Raw genomic sequence first — 21,945 nt, forward strand, 5'->3', positions numbered from 1 at the left:
TTCAGTATTACTTTACTGAATCACTTCGGTCCCTGTTCAAGTCTCCATTTTTTTTCTAGTCTATACTTAGAATTTCTAAATTTAAGCCAGAACCTTCTCTTCAGTATCTAGACAATTCATATTTGAATTCATAAGTATCACTGCAGTGACATTATAAAAATAAGAAATATTTCTTCTTTTGTAGTGGCTTCATGTATTTGATTAAAATGGTCAAGTGTCTTAAAATTGTGAGATGTGGAGTTATTAAAAGAGATTTTCTTGAAAAGTGTGGAAAGACAGTAACTAACCTAAGCCTAAATTATATCTCACTGCTGATAAGAAACCAAAATTTTGGACTGAGTATATAATTTTACTATGAAAAGAATTAGGGTTTAATTGCATTTGTATCATATATGAAGGAACTACTGGAGAATTAAATTTGTCAGATTTTTTTTCAATTTAAAATGCATCTAACATCCAATTAATACAAGCTAGTATAATTTTTCAATTTCTTCAAGAGCTCCTCGAGAAACAAGTGCAAGCTGTGCCTCAGCTGCTGTTACTGAAAGCCCTCCCTCTCTCCCTAATCTTAAGTACACTTATGTTCACTCTATTTTATCTCTAAAAAGTTAGTATTCTCCAAGGAAATTCCTGATTCAGAGCAGCAATTCAAATTCAGTACGAGAAAGCTTCCTTGTTTCAGAATTGAACAACATGCCTTTAAAGAATGGCTACATTTATGACTTTAACGGACAGAACAATCTGTCACCATCCAAACAGTATTTAAACATTTTTAAAAAGTTACAGAACAAAACACAAAGAAAATTTTTAAGCTGTCTAGGGATATATGGTCATAAAAAAGAAATTACCAACCCTAAGATGACCTATTTCCTCTCTGATCTACAGACAGGAGCATGTTTGGAAGAACTGGCAGGGAGAGATGACTTCATGACTTCAAGAGGAGGACTGACAGGAGGCACAGATTTGTGTGCCCTATGACTTTTACACTTCTACTATTCAGAAACACACAGAAATTACACCTGGGAAAACAGAAAAATTAACATCTGACTACCCCAAAGCCACCAAAGTTCTGTGTATAGACTCTCTTTAATGTGTTCATTTTACAGCAGCTGAGCATTGGGAAAAAAAATTTACTCTACATTTCAAGGGGTAAGAAAGGTATTAATAAATGCCCTAGGGTACATCACCATGTCCCGCAGCCGTAGGGAGGAGGAGAGAAGATCCAGTAGGCAGGAATTGTGCAGCAAGATTGATTTATTTAATTATTTTACAAACTCTTTTATAGACTTTTTCTTCATAGTTTAATCGGACAAGGATCAGCCACCCCTTGGGGTGATTGGCTAAAATCCTAAAACATCCATTGTCAAAATATTTTTCTACTGTACCATAAACAAGGCTTTTCAAGGCTGCAGGTGTTTGGTTGTTTACATAACTCTGCTACCTCTTCTGTGAGAGAGAAAAGTCTCTCATGGACTTAGAAAATAGCAAGAAAATCCTTGCTAGCAGCATTTTTGTATCCACAGAAAGGAATGATTGTCTCCTACACTGTCTTATATGCTGGAAGATTTTGCAATTACAAAAAAGAAATTGCCTTTATTCATAGCAAAAATATTCTTCTGCTTACAAAATATTTTCTTAATAAACATGTCCATTTAAAACATTCAGGCTTGTTCCCTCATATTGAAAAACAGTTTTACAGTTTGCCAATCTAATTTACTACTTTAATACCCATTAGACATGTTTTATTATAAAACTACAGGCTCATTTACCTACAAATGTGGCATCATCACTTTAAATGTAGCTAATACCAAGTGACTAAACACTGCTATTAGACAGTAGTGTCTCACACACTGCATTACATCTGTTTCATGTCATTCTACTCTCAGCCCAGCTGAGACTCACCCAGTCTCTCTCCCTACTTAGGTATAAATGCTATGTTCAAGGTTCCCTCACTTCATCAGCACAGAGGGGTGGACAAGAGGCAGTGGAGGAAAAAAAGTTGAGGTTTCTGCAAATCAATGGATTTCAGTAAAGCTCTTGCAGCTCTAAGAAGTGGCCATGCTGTTGGATAAAGGATCATGTCCCCCAGAGACAGAAGTACATAAAAATCTGCCTTGCCTTGGTGAAAGCTGTCTACAGTACAGGAAGATGTCAACTGGGAAGGTAATACCTGATCATCTAAATTCTAAGACCTGGTTCAATATTACCATGACATTTGGATAATAGCATGACTCCTTTTTTACACTAGTACAAAGAAGATTCAAATGCAACTTTGAATGCTTTTTAACGAAGAATATGCAAGTCAACTGGTCTTTCAAACTGCCTCTTTCAAAAGTAATCACAGCAAGAAGAAATTGCCCTTTGAACTTGGTGGATTCAGCACTTTATTCCAGGATTGCTAAGACTTTTGAATACAAACCCCTTGATACTACAAAAACTAAAAAATGGAACAAAAAACCAACACCCCCCAAAAGAACACAAACAAAACCCAAACCCCCCAAACCCCAAAACCCCAGTTCTTCATGCAATGCATTGAATCTCCTTATGCAGTAAAAGAATGGAAGTGTGACTCTCAGGCAATTTAACATCAAATTTACCTGATGATTTTTCACATCTAATGACAAAAGCAAAATCAGGCTAAAAGGAAAAAGAAAAAGAATACTTACAAATTTATAACCTTATCCAATGGGTGTTTTGAACAAAAGTGCTGGCTCCCCTTGTCTTGTTTATGCTGACTCTGTCCCAGCTGAACAAACCTGTGAAAAGCAGTAGGTTGGAGAATAAATTAAAAAAATAAAAGAACTATCCCCCAAAAATCATCAAGCAAAAGAAAATGACATTAAGAAAGGAGATTTTGAGTCATGCTGTGTAAGTCACTGATGATGATGTACCTCTCTGGTGAACAAGAGAGATTCTTAAAAGTTCATAGAGGTTGCATGCATGAACTCAGAACCTTTGAAAAAAGATTCACTTATCAATTGGTGTCACCTAGTATGTCATGGCAGAGAAACAGAGCTCCCCTAGGAAACAGGGAGCCCTCTACAGTCAACTTCCTATGTCTTTTTCAAAGTAATCAGCCAGAGGAATAGCCTCTGGAAAAATCAGCAAAAGACACAAAGTCTCTCAAGTTTCAGATTTAAGTTAGTCCTCTGCTGAATTCAATCTAGTTTATTCATCTGAAACACTGTGAGTCCAGATCACTTATTTACAAGCACAACCTTTTGGGACAATTTCTCCATCTCCAAATATTTGGTGGAAGACACTGCCAATGGAAAATACTGCCATGGGTTTTTTTTTTCTTGGCAATGAATTTGAACAAATTCTTTTGAAAAGTAGTTTATCACTAATCTTAGTCACTCAGAATAGAAGGAAAAGTCAGACCGTTTCAAATGTAAATATATGCAGCTATCTTGCACTCAATTTGTTCACTCTCCAACTGAAAAGACACTGAAAAGACAAGTAAATGTTAGTTGTGATTTACTAGTTTAATTTTCTGAGGCAGAAGGTTTTTCTTAACAGTGAGCTTCCATTTAGCTTAAGAAGTCTTACTGGTCTACTTCAGGAATATTTACTATGTTTTAACAAGCAACTATTACCAGTGCAAAACCAATTGCATGAAAGAGTGTACAGAAGTCAAACGTCCAACATATTCCTAAACAAGTTATTGCAGCTTTTCTTTCTGCTCCATGCAGATCCTATACTGTAGGAACAAAAGCCTCAGAGACATAACTTTGGACGTTAAAGGAATAAATACTTACATTTCTAAATAAGAGAATTATAAGTGGAAGTCAAGATAATTAAGATCTCCTAGTGCAGGAGCTTGCTATTGAAACCAACTTAAAAAAAACCAAAGGCAAACTAATCGCATAAGTATATTAATTAACTTCTTCAAATTCTTCAATATTTTGAAAGTAACAAGACCTAAATGCACACAAGCAAGTTACCCCATGTCAGTAAGATACCATGCACAGCTGATCTGCAGCACACATCCTCAAATTACTTGAGGGACCTCGTGTCCCTTCCACCCTCAACCAATCTGTGCTTCTGTGATTTCTGTTTTGACGAGAATTATCTCAGCCATCAGTGAAAATGGTCTGATAGATTCAAATTACTTTTAATTTGCATTTGCAAATAGGCTTAATATAGATCAGTTGATGTAAAGTAACTTAACCTGAAGTACTTTGAATCTGCAATACCCTAATCCTAACAATGAAAAAACATGTAACATGTCCAGCAATGTCACGTGAAGTCAGGATCTTACATCCCCATCTCCCTTATTCCAATAATAGAAAAAGGCTTGATGTGAGATCTGTAAGCATACTGTGAAAGAAATTGCTGCTATTCTCAAGCGATGTACATTTTGGAAAGTATAGATTTTACTGACATCCTTTATTACATAAATCAGCACACCAGAACAGAAATAGCACTATGTCTTGTTAGCTAAAAGAGATAAAGAATTTGTAATTTATTCTATTTTTAAAACCTGCATTGCTTGAAGGAAATTAAATAAATGCAAGGTTTGTTTTTTTTTCTTAAAAAGGATATGAATAGGGAGCTTCAAAGCCTCCAAGGGGTTTACAGTTTTACATGAACAATAGACTGAATGTTAGTCCAGCCTGAAGAAATTATAAAATTGGAAATAGCTGCAATTCTGGATGTTAACACAGAGTTGTTCATCTGAACAGAGAGACTCACAGTAGACACCAGCTCACATTGGGCCATTTGCAGAATCACAATAACTACCTGCTATATCAAAGGATAGTTGTCAAATTTGCATCGATTTTCTAGTGGTTAAAATTAAAAATAAACAAAGGTAGAGGCATAGGGGAAATTAAAAATTTCAGAGACAATGAGAAACATCCTCCTTAACACTATTCAAGTGTAGTATCTTCAAATGACTCAGCATGTAGGAAATAGGGAGAAATGGAATTTTAGAGAACAAAAGAGTAGTAGCTAAGTGGCTAACAGCAGTAGCCAGAGAAGTAGCTAAACCTAAAGTAACAGAAAAAGATTTTTAAATAAAAATAAAAAATGCTTTGAGTGTATTAATGAACTAAGGATGCAACACCACATATCACCCAATTAGAAGAGATGCCAGTGAATTAAAATTTCCCTTAAAAACTGAGAAGGTTTCAAATATAACAAGGTAGTTACTGCTATTACACATTAGAAAATGAAAACAAATGCACATAAGGCCATTTCAATGCATGTCTCACAAGTACTCACTTCAACATACACACAGTGCTTTCCTGAGATGAGGTGTAGATTTCTTACACCCTTTTTCTCAAACATCATTAATTCTGCATTCTAAACAGATGTTTGAAACATTGGTTTCTTAAGAAAATCTCATTGATTTGCACTCCCAATATCTTGCATGAGAAGGTCTCTTGGCAACAGCATTTGAAGACTTTTGGAACTAGGAGGGTCTTCAATTTGGATCTAAATTTCTCCAACTGATTCCCAGTAATTAGTTGCCATGATTCTGACTAGTTTTCGAGGAAAAATACTGCAGTTCAGGAAACAACCTCCTCCACCAGGGAATTCAATGAGTAACTTTTTGGTTAAGCTCTAGTTCATCTATAACTGAAATTATTCTATTCACTTTTGGTTTGAGTTAAACAGAAAAAAAAAAATCAAAATGTTCAAAATAATTTCTGGTTTAAGAAATAAAGGAAAATTTGAACCAGTTTTTCTTTGGCTTCAGCATTGTTCTGTGATATTGAAGAGAGAACTTGAGAACAATAGCGTAACTACACATTTTTTAACAACATGTAACCAGTGCTGTGTATGGGGTTATGGGAATTCTGAACAGCATTCCTGATTGCTTTTGGGGGGAAGACAGTTCATGGCTCCTGCAGGAATGGTGACACCTGTCTCCTAGAGGATAACAGTCCAAGTTACCCTCGAATAAAAGAAGAAGCTTTTCTTTAATTGGAGCTGGGAGGTGAACCCTTGGTGCTTGCCCACCAATGCAAGTGGGAACTTGCTGGACCACCTAAGGAGCTGAATTTTGTCTTGGACTACATTGTATCTTACTCATCCCCTGCATGTATGGTTTGAATCCATAAAGCCCTTTATTAAGAACAAGTGGCAGTAAGATGCTGATCCAAATGCAGTGTGCAAGGGAACATTATTAAACACACTGTGCTCAGGGATATACACATGCACATGAACCCACACACTACATATATTTGCATGCCATCGCTTCATGGAACTCCAACAATGGCAAGGGATTTCTCCCTCTTCTAAACTTACATGACAAATATCTGTCACTTAGATATCTGTGCTTCTACAGTGTGAGTTGTTCCGACTGCTTTTCTCAACTCTTCTCACAGTCTATACCAGATTTAGTAACGGTCTCAAGGTCTCCCTGTAATATCCACAAGCTTTTATTTCAAGCTCAAAAGACCAGGATGTTTCAAAAAAAAAGGTGGAATATGAATCAGAAAAGTAAATTTCCATCTAAAGCCACACAGTGTTTCCTTCGAAAAGTCACACAACTATTTAAATTTGAGTAAAAGTTAACAGTTAACACATATCTCTATATGACATTATGTTAAAAAAAAATGACAACTTCTATTATTTTATGTGCATTTTTACAGAATGAGTTATTTCATTATGATTGACTGGAGTAATTCAACACTTGAAAAATGCAAACCCCAAAGATTACGAAGCTTACAATCATGGAACCATTCCTGTGGAATTTACTTATCAATGGAACATGGAATTCCTTTGAATTTGCTTCTAAATTTCTAGGACTATATTAAATGACAGGTATTTCTTTTGAGGCATCTTTCATTTGATTTAAGCTCCAAGTTTTGCTTTCAGAGACATCTGTAAAGCTTCCACTGAAATTAGAGTTGACACAGGCAGCTGAAAACAGTTTGATTTGGAAAAAGAGATAGCACATATAGGCAAATTTCTTTAAAACTTATCATTTAAATAAGCTTAATCAAAGGAAGCACTTCGACAAACTGCACTTAACTAGCTCAAATTATGTTTTATTGATTACCACTGGAAATTTATCTCACCTTGCATATATTGCAAGATCATCTTCTGAAGGGATATCTGAAAGATTGACCCCATACACATCTTTTGTTGATTGCACTACATTCTGGAACATAAGAAAGATTCAGACTAAGAATACCATAACAACATCCAAAGAAAGTTTGCTCTTAAGAAAGAACTTCTTTACAAACTAAAATATAATTTCAAAAGTGCAGACAGAAACAAACAAGTCTCTCACATCCACAGCAATATTAGCTTACACATATTTAAAAAAAAATTTATTAAAAATATTAACACATTTATTCAACAAGTAAAGAATTCTTGAAAGATAACATCAGATAAAACAACATGTTAGGAGAATAAATTATATTAATAGAACATAATGGTGTAGTTATTAAATTCTGTTCTGTGTTGAAACTTAATATAGAATAAATCATATTTGTTCAGAACATGCTCCCACATTTGCTTTCACATTTCCTGCTGCCAATTCTGCAATAATTACAAACATCAGGTTGAACAAAACTATTTTTATTTTATACATTATGCAATCATGTCAGTCAACTATAACAAGGAATCAATGCACATGCAATAGTTCACTAACTGTGCCTAGTGATTCAGTGCTAAACTGAGGGGGGCTTTCTGACACAACACATATGACTGTGAGTCAAATATAAACACAGTTTCTTTTAGTTCAAAAAGATTCAAAGTCAAAGAACTTCAGAAAGGTATGTCCTGACCAGAAGTATAAATGCATTTTTTATTAACTTCTCAGAGATGTGAACAGAAAGGAACTAGGTTTTTTGGTTCCCCCAATAATAAGGACTGCCATGAATGAACAATGCAAATTATGACTAAAATTCAATGTAGGAAAAAGTGCTAATTAATTGGAATATATTTCTTCATATCATTACTAAAAAGTCAGAATAGCTCACCCAATTTTAACCATTGAAATTAAAAAATGTTTCAAATCATACTTTGTGTTTACATGCATCTTTCATTTAAGCATCTTAAAAATCTCAAAAAAGGTATCTTAGGTCTGAGTGCTGAAGTGTGTTCAAAACACACTTCACACTGAGGGAAAAACTGATGTGAGATAAATTATGCAATAGTATGAATTAAGAATAAAATTTTTTAAAAAAATCTAGAAACAACCTGATTTTCTGGAGAACAGGTACTCTGTTATTCAGAGATAATGGAAAACTTTCAGATAAAATATCTTGCATAAACACAAATAAATAAATGTGCTTGTACTGGTTTAGGAAGAAGACACGACTGTACTATTGGAGGCTGAAAATCCATTATTTGAGAACACAGAGCCCTAGGCTAAAGACTGAATAGAATCAAAATCTGAATTGTGGCAAAGAAAAAAAAAAAGGCAGTTTAATTGTCTGTTGCCTGTCAGGCACTACATTTTACGCTAAGGTCATAAATACTCAATTTTCTTCAGAAGTGATAATATGGATAATACTGTAACCATTTAAATTAGCTGTGATTTAAAAAAAAAAAAATCAACCCCCCCCCCGACAACATAAGTATTTTCCAAATTTCTATCATTTCCATTAGCATAACCTTTTGCTAAGACATTTTCAATGGTATCTAAAATGGATATCTACAAGAAAGAATTTGAAGAACTATTACACGAACTAATAAAATAGATACTTCCATAGCTCTTTATACAACTCATTATTTTCATTAAATAAACACCCAAGGGATTCCAACAAAATGGGAGTTATGCTAGCAGAAAAAGATTAATAACCCACAACTGAAAATATACATTCTTTCCACCTGACTGGGCAAATGCAATTTATTTCACTGTTTTATTCACTGCCATTATCTTCAACCTTAGTAGCACTAACAGCACAGGACCTATGCGATAACATTATCATGCACATTTTTGAAGTTAGTTAATTTTTTTTTAAATGCCAGACCATATAATTATGGAACAGCAATTTAAAAGTGTTCACATAAACCATGTTAAAAGTTAGACAGAATGAACATTAATTTACAGTTAATCAACCTAAGCAAGTGGCATCCTCCAAAAGGGATTGCTTTGTACTTCCAAGAGGTGGTTCTCAGGACATCAGGTTCATAGTACATGTCTTTCAGGGGCTTTGCTCCAGATTAACTCCCATGGACTAAATGTTAAGTAGGTAGATCAGGTACATTCCTGGAGAAAAGGAATCTCATTTGCATGCTCAAAGGCCACCTCATGATGTCTGCCAGAGCATGGTAAGGGACAATAATCAGAAGTGCACTACTGCTCTGAATTAACACACTAATATAGGTGCATTTTACATTATGTAATGACCCAAATACCTTTCAAATACCAAAGTTTTCTGACAGTAATTTTTTTTTAAATGCTATTTTCCTTTGTGTTTCACTATTACATGACAAGAAGAACAGAAAAGGTTTACAAGAGGTTGTACTGCAGTTATGCTAATATCTACATTAAAAAAATTACACAGGAGACCATTTCCACTAAATTTCTCAGTGCTTTACTTCTGACTGTTCTAGAACATTTTTTTAAGGGAATGCAAATTTTAAGCCTCCTTGCCTAACACAGTAATTTCTTACCTCTGTAATTTTTGTATTGTCTCCTGTATCAGTCACCTTTACTGGAGTTGAACGTTGGGAAACAGCACCTTCATCTTCTTTATCTGTCCCAGAATCATCTTCAGAACTACTCGACACTGCTTCCTCGCTTGGGGGTGGAGGAGCACTAGCAGCTGTTTTGCGCTGCAGCACGGTTTCTTCTCTATTATTTTTGTTCCTATTAGGAAAGGTAGTGTGTATTGATGAAATCAGCAAGATACTAGAAATGAATATTTAAAACTCCTAATCTTGGTTACAGTCTTTCTGGGGAAATAAGTTTTAACTTCTGGGTAAACTTTTTGCTCATCTTCACAATCCCCAATTGATTCCTCTTCTTCAATCTCTTCTTATTCCAGAGCATTTAAAGACAGCCCAAAGGATTCTGTCAGTTTTTCTTCACTGATTCTCTGATTTTTTACTTAAATCCCTCCTCACAACTGAATAAATAAAAAGGAATAAAAATTACTTGAGACATAACATCTTTGGATTTGATCTTGGAAAAAAGTTTCACTTTCTTATTAATAACAATATCCACTCCTATAGCTTTCTTAATCTTGGTTCCAAATCTTAATGGTAATGTCACTTTTTTTTCTTTACTTTCCATACCTCTCCCCTTAATTCAGTTCTTTAATCAGCAACATTTCTTTATGCAGTATGTATTTCTCACTCAAGAAATTCTGGTCAATATAAAGAGGTGCCTTATTTGTAAGATACAGCACTTCTGTGTAAGCAGGCTAACACTGGATTTAACTGTATGCACTCTGAAAGGTGCACATTACTTCACCCATCAGAAATTATACCAGCCTTATGTCCTCTGAATCCTCTCCTACTGGCCACAGAAGGGTATTTAGTTGCAATTTCCTCTCAGACACTGTCACAATCTTTCAGGGAAGGCAGTTAATGAATAGACATTAACTAATGAATACACAGTTTATAGACAAATCCCTGGAAATAGGGAAGGAACATCTCTTCCTTGCTGCAGTGACTGTCCCATGTATCACTGACACTGTGTGTGACTCACTCTAAAGAAAGACAGCAGCATGCTAAGAGGCTGTGAAAACAGCACATAGATTGATGCAAATGCTATTTGGAGATGCAGGTCTAGTGCTCTCATCAGGATCACTCTAGTGGAGCACATCATGACTCTTATAGAGTGCTGCCTCTTGAAGTCAAACTCACACAGCAGTTTATCCCTGTACTGAATTAGCTACACTTTATATGCTCAAGGAACATGTACAAACAAGCAGGGGAGTCCTTCCAAAGGCTCTGATCTGAGAGCATACCCCACCCCTGAGGAAATTATCGTATCAGAAGAAATCTTAGAGCTGGAACAAAATGCCTTGGGAAAAATAACACCATGGGCAAGTTTGATTTCTGCCTCAGCAGAACCTGACATTTCCTTGGACTGAAATTTACAGAAAGTTATGAAGACATAAGCAATCTTTTCAGGGAAAATTAAGGGGTTTTTCCCTACTTTTCTAAATGAGGTGAAGGTCACAAGAAAAGCAGTCCTTTCTGAAAGCTGAGGAACTGAGCAAGTAGCCAAACACTAGTAAGAGTGTTATCCTCACCTCACTCCCAACATGTACTCAGCCAAGATCTAAGCGTCCTTGGGACCCAAACACTGACAGAAAAAAAGAGATCACCCAAACCCTTCAGAAACGTCTTCGATCAAAATGTGATGACAAATGTGCAAGGCAAAGGTACCACTTTTGCAAGGCTAAATAGGGTTGAGGTGCAAGAGTGAAGCCACGTTTTACCCCACAACACACCAATGCAGCAGAAGCCTTAAAAGTGATACACAGGGAGTCCTGGAAAGCGGCTTTGATGGAGCTGATTCTCTGTCTCACATCAATCCCTAAAAATCACAGTGAAGAGCTTGAATAAAAGTGCCTGAGAAAACTATATAATGGTCAAGAATTTAATGGAGTATCTGGAGACAAATTAGTTAGTCAAAAATCTGACATTATATCAAAGTAGAAGAATAAAGCTTATCCTCAAAACACTCATAAACTCACAATTCTTAGCGGAGATAAACTGTGTAACAGTTGAACAGTCTTCCTGTTTATTCCCAGTAGGATGAAATGAGATTCTATTGGTGATAAGCATAGTCTGCTCTCAACATTTATTGACAATGAGACCCTGAGGATCAGAGCACGTGTTTAACAGAAGGGCGAGTTTTCAGAGGAATTGATAATGTTGTGACAGCACAGTAACTACTGACAAAATGTTTCCTTAATATGAAGTATGAAAGAGAGACTGAATTCAGGAAGACTCTGCATAGCCCTTCTGTGACACAGCAATCAAGACAGCAGTGGAATAAACAGGGTAACAAAGCAGGTCCAGGATGCAAAAGCAGCTAAATGAAGCATTAATTTGTCCCACTAACTGCTGCTGATTGTTTTATAAAATTTTATCAATAAATATTTTAGTAACTTTTTTTATCAAAGACTATGCTGAAATTGGCATTTATTTCTGTTTCAGAATATGTACTGTTTATGAAAAAATTATCATTTTTTAAAGACTACAAGAAAATACTGCTGTCAACTCCAATAGAGAATAGAGTTGCCACTAGGATGAAGAGATGATCAAATTTTAATAACTTCTGTATATTATAGATAAAATCTTCTCATGAGTTTCACTTTGAGGAATAGGAGAAAACAAGTTGGAATTAAGAATTCCTAGTGTCAAATAAAAATCTCAAATCAGATGTGATTTTGAAAGTGTACAATTCTATAGTATAACACCAATGAATGTTTTATTTCCCATAACATAGCATATGCTTCACAGATACACACGTAAGAGTTTATAAATTTTTATTACAATTTCATTACTATTAAACCAGAACAAAATTTCTGATTTCAGACTTACCCCAACACAGATTTTCCAGTTTCATCAGGTTTACGAACAGTAAATGGACTTGGATCAATTCCCACATTCTTAGGCATAAAATCTCTGCCAAAACAGAAAGGAAAAAGTGTTCATTAACACAGTTCAACACATAAAATTTTTAAATTTTCTGGAAGAACCACCTCTAACATCTATCTGTGAATTTAAAAAAAAAAATCATCATAAGAAGAGATATCAAGTTGTAACTTTATCATTACAAGTTGATATATCTATAACCTAGGTGTTTAAAAAGCTTTAAGTTGCATTATTTAGTCCCACAAAACAGCTCCAAGTATCACCACTTGCTAAAGATGCTAAAACATTGTGCTCCATTCCTGTGCTAAAGAAACCCTGTAACTCAGGGTTTTGTACATTGTTTTCAAAATGCTGCCAACACTCAAATCGTGTCAAACAGCTACATGAAACATAATCTGCCTGGAAACCTTTAGCCAAACCATGATTCAGATTATGCTCAGAATATCCAGCTGATTGCTGCCAACAGGAAAAAAAAAACCCAAAAATATCTGTCCAGCTGTGAGAACTGGATGAACTGAAGAAAACAACTGCAAAACAAGAGCAGAACAACGAGAAAACAATTGTGTTGAAAGCAGCCTCTGTGATCTGAGTCAACAGAGAAAAGTTCATCTCTCTGCCATCAAGTGCCCAGACACTAGGCATTCCATAATAAAAAATAATTGGAAATCTAATTGCTATTTTAACAGACTTTTTTTAGAGTAACATTTCCATGTAATTTAGTTTCAAGAACTTTGCTAAATTTGAAATTACACATATTTAACCAAATAAATCAAATGCATACTTAATTCACACTAAATCAACTCCCAGTTGAGGATTTAGAGCCACAAAACATCCCAATATACCGTGTAGAATTGGTCATTGCCAAGCAGAAAGTCTCATCAAAACTGCTCAACTCATATGGCCTAAAAAACTCATTGTGGATATCAATTTCCTCTTCGTATTTGTGGAATTTCTTCACTGTCAACTTGCGTCTGTTTTCAGCACATGTCACTGAGGGGGGAGAAAAAAAAATCTTTTTACTAGCAATTACTGACTCTTGCAAAAATCTAATCAAACAGTAGCCTGCTCACCTAGCCACCATACCAGGCAATTTTTCCTACAGTCATATCCCCTCTGAGACAAGGAAATATGACATGAAGAAGATGCATTGCACATCTTTAATAAATATGCATTATCAACCACTATAATTTGACTTCATTTCATGATGAAAATTCCTAATAAAACATGCTCCACAGTACCCCAGAGAAATAAGACACACTAGCTATATTGTATCTTCTGCAACAGGAATAGAACCACCAACACAGATTATAAATATATGCTAATAGACAAGAAAAAAAGGAAAAATAATTTAAGTGTGCCCTGGCTCATAAACATGTGAAGGTCAAGTTTTAGCCACTTAGGTAGCTCTTGCAACCTGCAATTGAAAAATCATATCTCCTTGGTGGGGATGAGGAGGGGACAGGGAAGTATTTAGAAACTATTATGGAAACACTTTTTTTTTTAATCAGATTTGGGATCTAAAACAGTCAAAAAGCATTTGTAAATAAAACGTCTTTTCCAAGATACTCTGCAAGGCAAGGAGTAAATATGGGTCCTACCTTCATCAAAAGGAAGAGGTAAATGCTTTAGCACACCTGTGGTCCACCAGTAAGTATAGCTGCACAGGAAAAACAGAACTGCAATCAATACAGGAGATTGGATCTTGTATTCAGCCTATCCAGTCTGCACATAACATTCACCCATCCATACAGCTATCACTTCAGCAAAATTGTTTAATTGGCTGGTGGAGTTCAACAGGCCCCTATCCAACTACTTTGCTCTCAAATCAGAAAATTTAAACCAATGAAGCTCAATACCAATAGTTATGGACTGAAGAGTGGCTTTGTTCCATTAAAAAAACCACATTTCAGGTGCCTACCTGTACAGCACTGAAAATTAAAGTCTTAGTACATATCAAAAGTATTGATGTATTTCTCTTGTTCTGGTCGTTGGAGGAGTGGGGGGAAGGCATCCCCTCCCACATGTTATTCAGATCCCAAAATTTAGGAAAAAGGTATGAAGAAATGAAGGTCAGTGATAATAAAATCGAATGAAGTCAAAGCAGCTGACTTCTACACAAAGCAATACATTTTGATGTAACAGCTGTCATAAGTCTGAGAACTGCTGGCATAACTAACAGCAAAACTTAAGCCCTGCTGGAAGCTTATTCAGGATTTCTGTAAAACAACAAAGGAAGTCAAGCAACATTCATACAACAAAGCATGTTTTATCTTTCATTCATGTTTACACAGCTTTACTCCTCTCAAATACACATTAATTTCTTTTCTTATTTTTTCTGATAGTTTCTTCTATTTCATTACATGGAATGAAAACACAGTTGTCTTCATTGATTTTTATTTCCAATACATGTGTATTCACAATACTGTGAGGGCTGTAATCAGAGTATTAATGTGGTTATCTCCTACTCCTGCAAATGTAGCCATCTGGAGCAGACACAGTGGGTATATTCCCACAGCCAGGGATAGACTTGTTAGGGGGATTTAGGAGATGGTACAGAACAGGCAGGAAAACACACTTCAGTTCCAAGAACTGTGTATATCCTAGACAGTAAGGAATGAGTTATGCCTGAAGGCCCTGCCTCTTCTCAAAGTCCTGTATCAGGCCATGCTAGTAAGCTACTTTCTCCAGTGCCTTCAGAAACTATGCAGACATAGCCAGTTTTGTTGCCTGTATAAATGATGAGTAACATGGCAACACAAAGTCTCCTTTCCCATATTCACCATCCTTTCACGTGAATCATAAATTATATAGAAGTAAGGTATGAACATTATTAAATATCTTCTTCCTGATGAGGAGGCAATTACAATATAGGAAAAGCACAGATAGTCAAAAGAAGTTTCAATGACAGGAAACATCATCTTCTATCTCCGGTATCCTTGATTTCATTATGAGTGTCATTATTTCTTTGTTGTTGTGCCCAAGGAATCCAAAAGAGGTACTACACACACAGGCAGGAAAAAGTTACACAAAGAACTTCTCCAAATGTTTGGTAGAACCAAGAAGTTACTTAAAGGAGTTTTTTTTCATGTATTTATTTCACCTAGTTATTACATGAAGGTGTCATTTTGGTCACATAATGAAACATCTTGACTGTATATTATAACTACTCAGAAGAAATTCTGGTTAGAATGAAAGGTAAAACTAATTAACAAGTAAATGAAGAGTAGCAACATTTCTTTTTAATATTCCACCTCATTTGAGAACAGTATCTGTGACGAATAAGAGATAGCTGTTTTAACAGAGTAACAGATGAAAGGGAGACTGGAACATTTGCATATTTGCAATATATCAGCTGAATTAATTTTAGACATACAATAATGTTCAGAACGAGTAGTCAATAAAATTAATATTGCATGTTTAATGTATGCCTGAAGTAGCATTTGGTTGTATGGCTCATATAAGCTACCTTTAAGAAAAGCCTCAGGAGACAATACAAGAGGACTGAAATTTAGAAAGAGCCGTATCATGTGCCAGCTGCTGCGACAGGTTAACAGAATAAGCAGCCAACAGGGACTGATCACACTGTTGAAACACTTGCAGTTTTCCCCAGCCAAAAATCTAAATGCAGATATTCAGATCTACCATTTGTACTAAAGAGCTTTAAGGCTCACAGAATGATCAAAGATAAAACCAGCCAAAATCCTAAGAGATTATTTAGCTGACAAGTTGAGTACTGTCCTTTTTGTTAAAAGGGATTTTTTTTAATGCACAATATTCATATTCTTCAACAAAATCATTTCCCTCTGGGAAGCAATCAAATTACTTTAAAATTTTTATACTTTACCACTTTCGTATATTACCATGCAACTGCAGGGGAATGCAAATGAAGAAAAATAGTTGTCAAAAAAGGCTAGACATAGACTGAAAGGAAGATAGAAAATCATGGATTTCTTGCTATGCACAGCTGCAGACTAAGTGCAGTACACAGGAAAATAAATGCTATCCTCATAAAATAATCTCAAACTCAACCATTAATAAATCTGACAATCAAGAATGCACCTGTATATTGCTTAGTGGAATGTTACTACATTCATACATAACTGTACTGCAGTAAAATGGTGAAACATTTTACACTGAAGGATAGAATTTCATATGAAATTAGACTTCTTTTTAAGTACAACAGGAAAATAACATACTAAAGAAAATCCTTTGAAACACCAAGGCTCAGCATTTTTTAGTAATCCCTTGAAGGTGTTTTTTTTAAGCTTCTGTATAAACATAAAAAACAGTAAGCAAGTTTTTGACAGGCTGACCTAATTATTTGATTAGCAACGTGTATGTTTTAAAATTTATTAGAGCAATACCAAACAAAATAAAAAACAGAACAGCAAAATACCTTTGCCTGGTCTGTGATAGACCAAGGGTGTTCTTGTGATGCAAATAAAAATCAGTGGGAAGCTCCCAGAGATGTGGCTTTCCTTCTGCAGGCTTGAATACTCCCAGAAAGAGATTGATAGAATCTTGCCTGTCCGCATCTGTTAGACAAGAGGCACACTCAACACCAGGAGCACTGCACAGCTCAAGCCCATTCAGACACTGCTTCTCTCTGCTCCTCAGAGTGTCCTATGACTGCTGCAGGGCCCTCTGGGCTTCAAGCAGCACAATGGAACCTCATTTAGAGCAGACCTTCTGGCACACTGCAGGGCACACAGGGCTGGTACCAACGCTGCCTCTTCCCTTGGCTTCTCCTTCAGGAGCCCAGGCTTGGCAGAAGTCAGACCTCCTACTGCAGCTCTGTCTCCCACTGCTGCCTATTTGTGTGTGCATGAAGCACACACATGGATTTAGGCAAGTTTCAGGAAATCTGACACACCTTAGTGAATTTACTGCAGCCTAAATAACTGAAGAATGATTTAATGAAATTAAACAATATCCATACAACGCACGTTTCCAACAAAACATACAAATGATGAATTCTTTGGGATTTTCTTGCCAAAACATAGTAAAATGGTTACATTTCACAAACACCTTTTAATAATTTGGACTTGTTTCCTGTGGTTTAAATCATCAATTTAGCTTGTCATATTCTAAGGTCCACCAAATTATTACTTGATATGTGTCTTACTTTTTCTCACCCATACAGCTTAATTAATAGTAATTATCCTAAGAGCTTTGAGGTCAACAAATGAAAATATTTTCTTGTAAGAGTAGATTATTTTTAGATTCATGTATTTTTAATGACAGACAAATGGTACATGTGTAGCTAAGAGATTTATTTAGGAGGCAGTGATAGCACGCCTCTTGTAATCCTGCTCTGAATCTTATATACTGTATGACTTCAAGCAAATCACTAAAATTTTCTGAGTCTGTTTAATTCAAGTACATAAAATACATAAGCATTAAAAAGAAGTTTCTCATATCAGAAACAAAAGGAAATACTGATTCATGAACTGGATAGCCCTCAGATTTTTATTTGCATTTTAAAGGATATATTATAGATAGTAATAATAATAATAATAATAAATGCAGTACAGAAAATCAGAATCTTGTTCTAAAACTGTTTCCTTTTTCTCTGCTTTCTTAGAAAACTTAAAGAACAAAATGATCTCTCTCAATGTGCCACATTAACAAGCTAGCTGTTGCCAACTGAACAGACAGTGTTGGACAGTGTTAAACCTTTAAATTTCATTGAAACAAAATACTTTAAAACTCTGTAATAAACATGAAACAAAGTAAATATGACATTGAATGCCACATTTCAACAATGTCATCTTCAAGCACAAGAAATGCCTAAAGCATCAAAAATAATTGCCTCAAATGGGATCAAATACCAAAATCATAAGTAAATTGGGGAAAGTGTGCAGCATCTTTAAGAAAACTTCATTCAAAGACAGTATTGACTTCAGTAAAGACTAGTGTCTGTTTGTGCACTTTGCTACAAGTTCATTCAGATGACCAGATGGACATTTTTATTTCTACAGTTTTCTTTTATTTGTAACATCTTTTTTACAACAAATTCTTTTATTACTAGAAGACATGCATATCATGACTATCCTTGCAAGCAGACCACAACCCCAAATGTGGATCTAGAACTTTGCTCAGGCTTCCACCTAACCATTTCAGTGGCTGGCATAAAAGTGAACAGCTCAGAGATTCGTTCCATCTTCTACATCACAGTACAGGGGACACTGCAAGGGTGCTACCTTTGGCTCATAAGAATTGATGAAGCCAGACCTTATTGCCAGTGCAAATAATAAGAGACCATATGACTGAAATAAACAAGTTCTCTATTTCCCATTTAATTTGGGCAAATATGATACACAAATTACATGATTTACATTCAGAAAAGTTACTCTGAATTGTGTGCTCTCAACATTGTTATACACACAGAAGCAGTAATTTTAGCCAAAGAAGTCAGAGATTACTGAAGTATTTCTAGCCATTGCCCAACTCACTGTTTTAAAGTTCACACAGTCTATAAATAATTGCAGTCTACTACGAAGAAGAAAAAAAATAGGTACTTTTACCCCTGCCTATGCAAGTTTTGTGAAAAAGAAAAATAGAGGACTGACACAATATTTATAACACAGTAACATGGTTTGGCCTTCTGACATGTCTTAGACTGCCCTTTGATCATTCTTTCAGGTCTTTTTCAAGACTTCTAAACACCCAACACTTTTTTTTGTTATTTTGCAAAAGATAAGGCTCAGCATTTTTCAAAGAGGTTTTCCCTTAGCAATGTTGCCCAGAAGAAAGTAGAACACTCAGTGTTCTACTAATGAGTGATATGAGCTAGTAAAGGAGTAAGTTAATATTTTACAGCTTATTTAACTGAAAAAAATAGCTCATTTACTTGAGTTTTGAATTTAATTTTGTCTTTTCTACCACAGATTTAACCATTTGTAGCTCCTATTCACACAAAACAATTACATGCACTACAGCTTGCTTTGTTTTGAGCTCTCAGAAACATCACTAGAAATACTTCACATGAAGCTTTCTACTCATGTTTAGATTTACCGGTTTCCTTATATTTGCTGAAGACATTCTGTCCAACATTTTAACACTCTGTAACACCTACCTGCTTCTCTGTTGATCTACAAACGTCACTGACAGATGCAGTGCTACATGTATGCATTTTCTAAATAAAGGTCTGCATGCTACAACATAGGATAAATAAATATCTCATCAAATCAGAATACCTATTTGAGATGTTACTGAATTACCTGGAAATTATAGTATAGAGGAACTCTGTCATAAGATCATAGTGTAGATTACTGAAACATCATGAGTAGGATGCTTTGTAAACAATAGCTTAAATGAAAGCACTTAAATTTACCTGAGAAAGCATTACTATAGTATCTTGAGAGTGTTTGCATAATATCTTTGGAATGCTGAGTCCATGGAGCGATCTTTCTATATGTTTTCACTCTGTGCACAAGCTGAGAGCCTCCATACTGCAGAGAAAGTGTGTCTCCATGATCTTCATATAATTCTTCAAATAATCTGAAGGAAAAGCAAAATGTGTCATCTATCAAACTTCTGAATAGAATTTTTAAAGAGAAAATATAATAAAGTGTTTCTGCATATGCAATACAGTTTCTTCTCCTTTATTCAGATAAATATGTGGAAATTTTATTCAGACATAATAATTACTAAGAAGATTTAGACTTTGAGATTTTCATTACTTTTTAATATAACAGAAGAGGTTCACACAAACAGAGCATGCAGTTGTATAGATTCAGGAAGAAGATTAACGTTGTACTACTTAATGGGGAGAAAACAAACAATATATCTTCACTAACCAAGGCATGTTTCATACACTAGAAGGGACAGAACATATCAATATCTCAAGGCTACATTTTCTGTTAAGTACACCAGGAATGAAGTTAGCATAACCTTCCAGAAATCCCCCTAGTTACAATAATGATGGCTCAAAGGTACAAAATGAAAAAACATGACTTGTAAGAGAAGTGTATGGCAGTCAGGTAACATTTTCTGGAAATGGAAACACTTTCTGGAGCTGGAAAACCTTGGTGTAAGCAGAAGGCAAAAAGAATTGGTTAAGAATTGACTTGAACAAGGAGAGCTGGCAAAAAAGTGAAGAAGTCCTCTGGCATCAAGAAGTTGACAGCATTCAAACTGGGAGCAGTCCAAATAGCAAAAACTAAACAAGCTTTTTATCAATGACAAAAACAAGACAATAGTCTCAGAAAAAGAGGCTATCTTAAGGAGATGGCACTTGGTCTAAAAGATAACATTCAAAAGTGCTTCTCAGAAATGCCTTGCTTGAGCAAGACAATGACAAGGATGATATTCTGCTAAAAGAGACTAGAAGTTTAGTTAAGAGACAAAACCCCCAAAACAGAACAAAACAAGCCCCAACCCCTCCCCAAAACTAAAAAGCAAACCCAACCACTAAACCTGTGGGAACATGTTTCAAATCAGTATGGGAAGACAAAGTAACTCAGGCATCTACAGGTAATACCTGTAGAAGAAAGAAGTCCTTCAGGAGTGAAAAGGAAGACAGAAACAAACAACAAAATAAAATTAAAACCAAAATGCATCAAAACAAGACAACAAAAGCATTCCCCTAAGAAAGTTTCCAACAAAGACACAGTATTGCATAGGTAACCTAGCAACCATCTGACCGAAGCTCTCCTCAAAAGGATCTGGATGAAGAATTATCTGAGCATCAAATCAATTTCTGTAGAAACTAAATAGCTGTCCATCAAATTTTCTGTACAAGGTCAAGTACAATAAGATCAATTAGGAGGAAACATCTGCTAAGTAACTTAAAATAAACAAAAGAAAAACCCCAAAACAACAGACAAAAAACCTCCCAAAGAAATAACCCAAACCCCACTTGCCTACACACCAATCATTCAGAGCTCATGACACCGGGTATTAGAATCTCATTTATTTCTTTGGGTTTGTTTTGGTTTGACCAGTAGCCCCAGGAAGCTGCACAGCAACTGGTATTGGCAGCAGAAATTATTTGTTCCCAGAGGTAAACATACAGCTCCCAGCAGCTGGGGGGACATGGTGGACGAGAGGCACTGCTAGTGCACCCAGGAAGCCACCAGTGGGTGCTCTCTGTGGCCACCAGGCAGAGGCCAGGAGCCACCACTTGCACAGTGAACCAATGTGCTGCAGGTGAGGCTGTTTCTGCAGCACATACCTGCTCCAGGCCCCCAGGCAAGTGCTGGAAACTAACAGAAAAAAAGAGGAGGAGCTGAAGGTATGTCTCAAGTAAAGGGGACGGAAGCCCAACTACTTGTGTTTTCTGAATACAAATTAGGTCTCTGTGAGAAATGAGACAACTCTTAGTAGAAATTAAAACAATTTATTAAAACAGAAAAATTGAAAAATTGCAAAAATTAGCAAAATATAAAAATTTGGGATCCTAGTGGCTCAGGAGGT

The 21,945-nt window shown here is 35.6% G+C and overlaps 1 protein-coding gene across 1 annotated transcript in view; it reads right to left on the reverse strand.

The window, feature by feature from the left end:
- Positions 1-21,945, reverse strand: part of FIG4 (FIG4 phosphoinositide 5-phosphatase) — a 58,935-nt gene that overhangs the window by 5,174 nt on the left and 31,816 nt on the right. The window contains exons 15-22 of the mRNA XM_069010993.1: positions 19,862-20,028; positions 16,922-17,060; positions 14,124-14,182; positions 13,368-13,515; positions 12,472-12,555; positions 9,583-9,778; positions 7,032-7,114; positions 2,667-2,756 (exon numbers count right to left, since the gene is read on the reverse strand). Coding sequence (XP_068867094.1) covers positions 2,667-2,756; positions 7,032-7,114; positions 9,583-9,778; positions 12,472-12,555; positions 13,368-13,515; positions 14,124-14,182; positions 16,922-17,060; positions 19,862-20,028 — 966 coding nt within the window. The remainder of the gene's footprint in view (positions 1-2,666; positions 2,757-7,031; positions 7,115-9,582; positions 9,779-12,471; positions 12,556-13,367; positions 13,516-14,123; positions 14,183-16,921; positions 17,061-19,861; positions 20,029-21,945) is intronic.

The sequence above is a fragment of the Aphelocoma coerulescens genome, chromosome 3 (assembly GCF_041296385.1).
Source record: "Aphelocoma coerulescens isolate FSJ_1873_10779 chromosome 3, UR_Acoe_1.0, whole genome shotgun sequence".
NCBI classification, from domain to species: Eukaryota; Metazoa; Chordata; class Aves; order Passeriformes; family Corvidae; genus Aphelocoma; species Aphelocoma coerulescens.